The sequence below is a fragment of the Pelobates fuscus genome, chromosome 12 (genome assembly GCF_036172605.1).
Source record: "Pelobates fuscus isolate aPelFus1 chromosome 12, aPelFus1.pri, whole genome shotgun sequence".
Lineage (NCBI taxonomy): Eukaryota > Metazoa > Chordata > Amphibia > Anura > Pelobatidae > Pelobates > Pelobates fuscus.
Genome location: NC_086328.1, coordinates 355,314 through 364,611, shown reverse-complemented (window position 1 = coordinate 364,611; position 9,298 = coordinate 355,314). Strand labels below are relative to the sequence as shown.

The 9,298-nt window shown below is 45.2% G+C and overlaps 1 protein-coding gene across 3 annotated transcripts; it reads left to right on the top strand.

Moving 5' to 3' along the window:
• The first annotated feature begins 760 nt into the window (after positions 1–760).
• LOC134578387 (uncharacterized) lies at positions 761–8,855 on the top strand. 3 transcript variants are annotated; one of them, XM_063437379.1, is made up of 2 exons: positions 761–780; positions 5,295–8,855. In XM_063437379.1, the coding sequence occupies exon 2, from the start codon at positions 5,395–5,397 to the stop codon at positions 8,581–8,583; it is 3,189 nt and encodes a 1,062-aa protein (XP_063293449.1). In that variant the 5' UTR covers positions 761–780; positions 5,295–5,394; the 3' UTR covers positions 8,584–8,855. The 3 variants fall into 3 exon arrangements, with proteins under 3 accessions (XP_063293449.1, XP_063293448.1, XP_063293447.1); XM_063437378.1 differs by lacking the exon at positions 761–780 and adding an exon at positions 4,286–4,316; XM_063437377.1 differs by lacking the exon at positions 761–780 and adding an exon at positions 4,657–4,676.
• The last annotated feature ends 443 nt before the right edge of the window (positions 8,856–9,298 follow it).

Below are 9,298 nucleotides of genomic sequence, written 5' to 3'. Positions count from 1 at the left end.
TAATTCTTAATACCCCTACACACACAGTGTTAGTACCCCTACCCCATGTCATTAATGCCCCTACCCCTTAATACCCCTAATTCTTAATACCCCTACACACAGTGTTAGTACCCCTACCCCATGTCATTAATGTAGGGGTATTAAGAATTAGGGGTATTAAAGGGTAGGGGCATTAATGACATGGTAAGGGGTATTAAGGGGTAGGGGCATTAATGACATGGGGTAGGGGTACTAACACTGTGTGTGTAGGGGTATTAAGAATTAGGGGTATTAAGGGGTAGGGGCATTAATGACATGGGGTAGGGGTACTAACACTGTGTGTGTAGGGGTATTAAGAATTAGGGGTATTAAGGGGTAGGGGCATTTATGACATGGGGTAGGGGTACTAACACTGTGTGTGTAGGGGTATTAAGAATTAGGGGTATTAAGGGGTAGGGGCATTAATGACATGGGGTAGGGGTACTAACACTGTGTAGGGGTATTAAGGGGTAGGGGTATGTAGGGCTATAAGTGCCCCCAAGTCCTTCACTTACCTTAACTGAGAGGGGCTTTCCAAGGGTTCTTTAATAGCTTCATTAGAGTGGCGACCGGTCCAAGATGGCTGCCGCATTTCTCGCCGCTCAGCACAGAATGCGGCGTCTAGGTATTCTCTGTCTATGGTCTACTAGACGGTCACTGACTCGATCGCCCAGCATGCCGTGCGGCAACAGGAAGCGCTGTAGGTCAGACTGTATCCGTGTGAGTACAGGAAGTGAAATCGATCCCAGGAGCCTGTTGGGGGTAAGGGGGCAATTAGGCTTCATCTGCCCTTCATATCATGCTGTCTGAGTGGGCACTCCATATACTGCTGACAGTGGGTGATTTATATAGTGTGAGTGAGCACTCCATGTACTGCTGACAGTGGGTGATTTATATAGTGTGAGTGAGCACTCCATGTACTGCTGACAGTGGGTGATTTATAAAGTGTGAGTGGGCACTCCATGTACTGCTGACAGTGGGTGATTTATATAGTGTGAGTGAGCACTCCATGTACTGCTGACAGTGGGTGATTTATATAGTGTGAGTGGGCACTCCATGTACTGCTGACAGTGGGTGATTTATATAGTGTGAGTGGGCACTCCATGTACTGCTGACAGTGGGTGATTTATAAAGTGTGAGTGGGCACTCCATGTACTGCTGACAGTGGGTGATTTATATAGTCTGAGTGGGCACTCCATGTACTGCTGACAGTGGGTGATTTATATAGTCTGAGTGGGCACTCCATGTACTGCTGACAGTGGGTGATTTATATAGTCTGAGTGGGCACTCCATGTACTGCTGACAGTGGGTGATTTATAAAGTGTGAGTGGGCACTCCATGTACTGCTGACAGTGGGTGATTTATAAAGTGTGAGTGGGCACTCCATGTACTGCTGACAGTGGGTGATTTATAAAGTGTGAGTGGGCACTCCATGTACTGCTGACAGTGGGTGATTTATAAAGTGTGAGTGGGCACTCCATGTACTGCTGACAGTGGGTGATTTATATAGTCTGAGTGGGCACTCCATGTACTGCTGACAGTGGGTGATTTATATAGTGTGAGTGAGCACTCCATGTACTGCTGACAGTGGGTGATTTATATAGTGTGAGTGGGCACTCCATGTACTGCTGACAGTGGGTGATTTATATAGTGTGAGTGGGCACTCCATGTACTGCTGACAGTGGGTGATTTATAAAGTGTGAGTGGGCACTCCATGTACTGCTGACAGTGGGTGATTTATATAGTGTGAGTGGGCACTCCATGTACTGCTGACAGTGGGTGATTTATATAGTGTGAGTGGGCACTCCATGTACTGCTGACAGTGGGTGATTTATAAAGTGTGAGTGGGCACTCCATGTACTGCTGACAGTGGGTGATTTATATAGTGTGAGTGAGCACTCCATGTACTGCTGACAGTGGGTGATTTATATAGTGTGAGTGGGCACTCCATGTACTGCTGACAGTGGGTGATTTATATAGTGTGAGTGAGCACTCCATGTACTGCTGACAGTGGGTGATTTATATAGTGTGAGTGAGCACTCCATGTACTGCTGACAGTGGGTGATTTATATAGTGTGAGTGAGCACTCCATGTACTGCTGACAGTGGGTGATTTATATAGTGTGAGTGAGCACTCCATGTACTGCTGACAGTGGGTGATTTATATAGTGTGAGTGAGCACTCCATGTACTGCTGACACTGGGTGATTTATATAGTGTGGGTGGGCACTCCATGTACTGCTGACAGTGGGTGATTTATATAGTGTGAGTGGGCACTCCATGTACTGCTGACAGTGGGTGATTTATAAAGTGTGAGTGGGCACTCCATGTACTGCTTACAGTGGGTGATTTATATGGTGTGAGTGGGCACTCCATGTACTGCTGACAGTGGGTGATTTATATAGTGTGAGTGGGCACTCCATGTACTGCTGACAGTGGGTGATTTATATAGTGTGAGTGGGCACTCCATGTACTGCTGACAGTGGGTGATTTATAAAGTGTGAGTGGGCACTCCATGTACTGCTGACAGTGGGTGATTTATATAGTGTGAGTGAGCACTCCATGTACTGCTGACAGTGGGTGATTTATATAGTGTGAGTGAGCACTCCATGTACTGCTGACAGTGGGTGATTTATATAGTGTGAGTGGGCACTCCATGTACTGCTGACAGTGGGTGATTTATATAGTGTGAGTGAGCACTCCATGTACTGCTGACAGTGGGTGATTTATATAGTGTGAGTGAGCACTCCATGTACTGCTGACAGTGGGTGATTTATATAGTGTGAGTGAGCACTCCATGTACTGCTGACAGTGGGTGATTTATATAGTGTGAGTGAGCACTCCATGTACTGCTGACAGTGGGTGATTTATATAGTGTGAGTGAGCACTCCATGTACTGCTGACACTGGGTGATTTATATAGTGTGGGTGGGCACTCCATGTACTGCTGACAGTGGGTGATTTATATAGTGTGAGTGGGCACTCCATGTACTGCTGACACTGGGTGATTTATATAGTGTGAGTGGGCACTCCATGTACTGCTGACAGTGGATGATTTATATAGTCTGAGTGGGCACTCCATGTACTGCTGACAGTGGGTGATTTATATAGTGTGAGTGGGCACTCCATGTACTGATGACAGTGGGTGATTTATATAGTGTGAGTGGGCACTCCATGTACTGCTGACAATGGGTGATTTATAAAGTGTGAGTGGGCACTCCATGTACTGCTGACACTGGGTGATTTATATAGTGTGAGTGGGCACTCCATGTACTGCTGACACTGGGTGATTTATATAGTGTGAGTGGGCACTCCATGTACTGCTGACAGTGGGTGATTTATATAGTGTGAGTGGGCACTCCATGTACTGCTGACAGTGGGTGATTTATATAGTGTGAGTGGGCACTCCATGTAATGCTGACAGTGGATGATTTATATAGTGTGAGTGGGCACTCCATGTACTGCTGACAGTGGGTGATTTATATAGTGTGAGTGGGCACTCCATGTACTGCTGACAGTGGGTGATTTATATAGTGTGAGTGGGCACTCCATGTACTGCTGACAATGGGTGATTTATAAAGTGTGAGTGGGCACTCCATGTACTGCTGACACTGGGTGATTTATAAAGTGTGAGTGGGCACTCCATGTACTGCTGACACTGGGTGATTTATATAGTGTGAGTGGGCACTCCATGTACTGCTGACACTGGGTGATTTATATAGTGTGAGTGGGCACTCCATGTACTGCTGACAGTGGGTGATTTATATAGTGTGAGTGGGCACTCCATGTACTGCTGACAGTGGGTGATTTATATAGTGTGAGTGGGCACTCCATGTAATGCTGACAGTGGGTGATAGTGTGAGTGGGCACTCCATGTACTGCTGACAGTGGGTGATTTATATAGTGTGAGTGGGCACTCCATGTACTGCTGACAGTGGGTGATTTATATAGTGTGAGCGGGCACTCCATGTACTGCTGACACTGGGTGATTTATATAGTGTGAGTGAGCAGTCCATGTACTGCTGACAGTGGGTTATTTATATAGTGTGAGTGGGCACTCTATGTACTGCTGACCCTGGGTGATTTTATATAGTGTGAGTGAGCACTCCATGTACTGCTGACAGTGGGTGATTTATATAGTGTGAGTGAGCACTCCATGTACTGCTGACAGTGGGTGATTTAAATAGTGTGTGTGTGATCACTCCATGTACTGCTGACAGTGTGAGTGGGCACTCCATGTACTGCTGACAGTGGGTGAGTTATATGGTGTGAGTTGGCACTCCATTTACTGCTGACAGTGGGTGATTCATATAGTGTGAGTGAGCACTCCATGTACTGCTGACAGTGTGAGTGGGCACTCCATGTACTGCTGACAGTGGGTGATTTATATAGTGTGAGTGAACACTCCATTTACTGCTGACAGTGGGTGATTTATATAGTGTGAGTGAGCACTCCATCTACTGCTGACAGTGGGTTATTTATATAGTGTGAGTGAGCACTCCATGTACTGCTGACAGTGGGTGAGTTGTATAGTGTGAGTGGGCACTCCATGTACTGCTGACAGTGGGTGAGTTGTATAGTGTGAGTGGGCACTCCATGTACTGCTGACAGTGGGTGATTTATATAGTGTGAGTGAGCACTCCATTTACTGCTGACAGTGGGTTATTTATATAGTGTGAGTGGGCACTCCATGTACTGCTGACAGTGGGTGATTTATATAGTGTGAGTGGGCACTCCATGTACTGCTGACACTGGGTGAGACACTGCATGTTTACACTGTTTAATCAGTGCTGTGAGCCAGGTAGGGACAGTGGGAGCACACACTGCATGTTTACACTGTTTAATCAGTGCTGTGAGCAAGGCAGGCAACAGTGGGAGCACACACTGCATGTTTACACTGTATAATCAGCGCTGTGAGCCAGGCGGGGGCAGTGGGAGCACACACTGCATGTTTACACTGTATAATCAGTGCTGTGAGCCAGGCGGGGGCAGTGAGAGCACACACTGCATGTTTACACTTTATAATCAGTGCTGTGAGCCAGGCGGGGGCAGTGGGAGCACACACTGCATGTTTACACTGTATAGTCAGTGCTGTGAGCCAGGCGGGGGCAGTGGGAGCACACACTGCATGTTTACACTGTATAGTCAGTGCTGTGAGCCAGGCGGGGGCAGTGGGAGCACACACTGCATGTTTACACTGTATAATCAGTGCTGTGAGCCAGGCAGGTGACTGGGAGCACACACTGCATGTTTACTCTGTTTTTATTTCTACTGTACAGAGATTAACACAAGAACCCTAAAAGCTGGATTCAGGTGAATCGTGGTTAAGTGACATTGTTTCTCAACCTTTTTACGTGGACGAAAACCTGTGCTAGGTGGATGGCGACAGAGGCGAGTTCTGGGTGTAGATTGCTGGAGCAACTTGAAACTCAGAAAAAGCTGATTGTTCTCCTGCACAAGCTACCAGCAGATATATCCACATATCATTTAAACAGCACACCTTCTGATTTGTGTTCTAGCAATGGTGAAGAGCAAGCAAAATGCACAGAACAGAGATTGAAGGAAGTGACGGAGAATAGCACAGACCTGTTACATCCAGCGCCATATGAAGTTTCACACTTGGCAAGTGAATGGATGGATAGATCAGAAATATGCCATGAAGATAAAAAAGACAACGAAAAGTGTCAGCTCAAAAACCAAGATCAAACCAAACTGGGTGAGTACAGAAACAAGCTGACCAATGCAAGCGATGACATTTCCAGGGGGACGCAAAAACATGGGACCTATGCAATGCAGAATAAGAGCAACCTAGTGCAGAGGTCAGATCAATGTCCTGACCACGAACAACATTTTACTATTTTTAATTTGGATGCTAAACGTGGCATGCTGAATCTTAAAGAGTCAAAAAGAACTTCACGTGGGTCAGAAAGCACACACAAGCCAGCTCCGTTTTCTAAAACAGCTAGAAGCACTAGGACTTTAAATGAGGGTGAAAATACCGAACAAGAATCTGCCAATAGAGGAAACAAGCCCAAAGTCCATGAAACACCTGGAAAGATGGCGATTAAAAGATGTCAGGGTCCAGAAAGAAAAGAAATATTTTCCAGTGAGAGCACATATCTTGCTACAGGCAGTCTGGAGAGGTGCGAGGATGTAAATAGATCAGAGATTGTAACCATGCAACATGGAAGCAAAACTCACAATGGCACTGAAACCACATGTGAAAAAAGAATCTGTACACATGCAGTTTGGCCGAGAAAAGCACTGCAAGAATTCCGTGGTAATGCTGCAAGATCCACAAAACGGAAGCGGCCACATGCATGTGACACGGGTTGCACTATGCATGACTCTTACAAAAAGGAAATTCAACCAACTGAACCACAGCTATCACCACTCTCCCAAAGCAGTTCCATGTTGTGCCCTGATTTTTTACTTAAAAACTCTGAAGAGAATACCAGATTCAAAGAACTGAGTGTATCTGTGAATTCCAAGCTTGATTTGTGTACTAGAAGCCAGATGTTAAAACACATTCCCTTTGTTAAAGATCAAGACAGACTTCAGACCAAACTGCTGCAAAGCGAGTCTAAAACACATAATCTTGACAGCAACTGCACTTCCAAAACTTACAACCCTTCGGAGATACTTGGACCACTTGACAGAACTGAAGTTAGCCAGTTTCCTGATCCAGACAGTGACGGCAGAGCAGGCCTTGAGGGTCGCCCAGTTGGCAATGCTGCTGGTCACATACACATTAACCCTGATACCAGTGTTTGTTCTAAGGGCAGCCGTTTGACCGATCAGACAGGAAGGCATAAGGTGAGGAAAAGGTCCGGAGATAGCGATGCAGGCCACTTTAATAGACCAGTTCAACATAGTGGTGCAACTGAAATTGTCTCAGAGGTGGACATACCCATAACACATACAAAAGAAAAGGACATTGAAAGAACTAAGACTATTCACTTTCGAACAATTAAAGGTGATAGATTTGCCGTTGAACCAAAGTCATTAATTGTTAGTGTGAGTAACATGGATGCTTCCGAGCGTGTGGTGCTGAAACTTGCCAATCCGGACACTGGCAAGAAGCTGACATTAGGTCTCCAGAGCATGCTTAACAATGAAAGCAATATTCCAAGAGATGTGGTAAGGCCCCCTACAGGCAGGCGTAACACAAATAGACAGCTGAAAGCTATGGATGGATGCTGGAATAGTCAGCAAAGCCCTACTTTGCATTCCGGTACCTGGAGCAACTTGTGTGCATTTTCTGGTGACAACAAGAAGAAAAAGGGAATCCCCTACACAGGCAAGCGAGAGTGTACTTGTGATATGTCGTATACCCATCAAGAAACTAGTATCGTTAAGAAGAAATGCTCCCTAGCTCATAGTGAGGAGGAGGACTCTTGCTGCTTTCACAGACAGAGCACTCAAAGCTCAGATTTACAGCTAAACAAAAACCGCCGTTCTGTTCGCAAACACCAAGCTTCTAGTGTCTTGAAAATTCCACATTCTCTGGACAGTTTGATCCTTGCCAAAAATTCAACGAGTGAGAAAGCAGAGGCACACACAAATAAAGGAAAACCAAGAGAAGTGGGAAAGGTTTGCCGGAATTACAATTTATTCCGCTACCGCAATTGTGAAAAGCAGTGTGGCACCGAGACACTCCGTGTGCCCCATCGTAAGAGAAAATCCCGCAAGCATATAAATAAAACATCTGATGTTTACAGCCAGATGAAACTTTTCAAATATACCATTGGTAGAATAAGCTCGAAAAACCTTGTGTATTACAAGCAACTTAAGAAAAAGAGAGCATTATGGATATCACACAGTTGCAGCAAATGTGGAAAAATGTTCTATACAAGAATCTTTATTCGGCCCATCTTGTCTAATGTGGAACTGAAGCAGCAGCCAAAACACTGCTCCAAGAACAGAAATGAAATGTGTCTACCTTGCCAGAAAATAAAGACCAAAGTGCAGACAGATGCAAAGGAGAGCTATGTCTGCACAGAATGTGGCAAGAGATTTGTTCTGCATGCTGTCCTTGTATTACACCAGAGGAGCCATGCTGAGGAGAAGCTTTTCGTGTGCTTTGTGTGTGGGAAGAGATTTGTTCAGCATTCATTGCTTCTGATCCATCAGAAAACACACCTAGGCAGAAAACCTCATAAATGTGTGGACTGTGGGCAAATATTTTATGTGAAAGAATTGTTTGCTGCCCATCAAAGAACACACAGGGCAAAGAAACCGCATCGCTGTGTGAACTGTGGGAAATGCTTTGCTGACAAGTCAACTTTATTAATCCATCAGCGGATTCACACTGGAGAGAAACCTTTCAGCTGCCCAGATTGCGAGAAAAGCTTCAGTCAGCATTCAACCCTAATTTCTCACCAGCGCATTCACACTGGTGAGAAGCCTTTTACCTGCCATGAATGTGGCCGGCAGTTTGGGGATCGTTCTGCATTTGCTAGTCACAGGAGAACTCACACGGGAGAGAAACCCTTTAAATGTGATGCATGCGGTAAAACATTCGCCCAAAGCTCAAACCTCCGCAGACATGAGCGGATCCATAAATGACAAAAGCACTATGCTTGCTCAGAGTGGGCCAGAACCTTTAATGAGAACACTGGGCTGAAAGCCCATTTTAATGTTAATTTAAAGAAAAAAAATAAACGCTCTATCTGTAAACTTAGATTTAAACTGCTGCACTCTAGCTCTGAAACCACAACTCCCATGATGCCTTGCCTGCCCATAGGAATTATGGTAGTTGAAGATACATAACCGCTGGAAAGCCATCTCTGCTTTAAATGACCTTTCAGAAAAATAAACTTCTATTCTTGTGGTCAGAATAAAATTCATTTTGACAGAATCAAAGTTGTGAGTGATGTTATTATCTACTTTTAGCTTGACGGGTAAGTGTAAGTATCTCCTTTCAACAGGTAAGTTAGTATAATGTGTGAAGAGTGTGGCTGGGTAAAAACGTGATGTATGGATAGTTCTGTTGTAGGGTTACTGCTATTGCCTCTAAATGTACCCTAACCCTAAGGTAATCCACTGCTAATATCAATTCTAATATTTGAAATGGGTTTTACTATTTAACATGCAGTCTGTGACCGCCGTCTACTGGCCGTTTTCATAATTACACTTTGTGTAATGAAGTCTGGTTTCTAGGCGATTATACTGAGATTGGTGCTGGGCAACTGGCAAAGCCCTGCATTAGTCACAATCCGTCTTGTCAGACCCTGGAGGGTTTCTTCTGAGCAGCCTGCTACTCATATAAACCGTGGCTGAG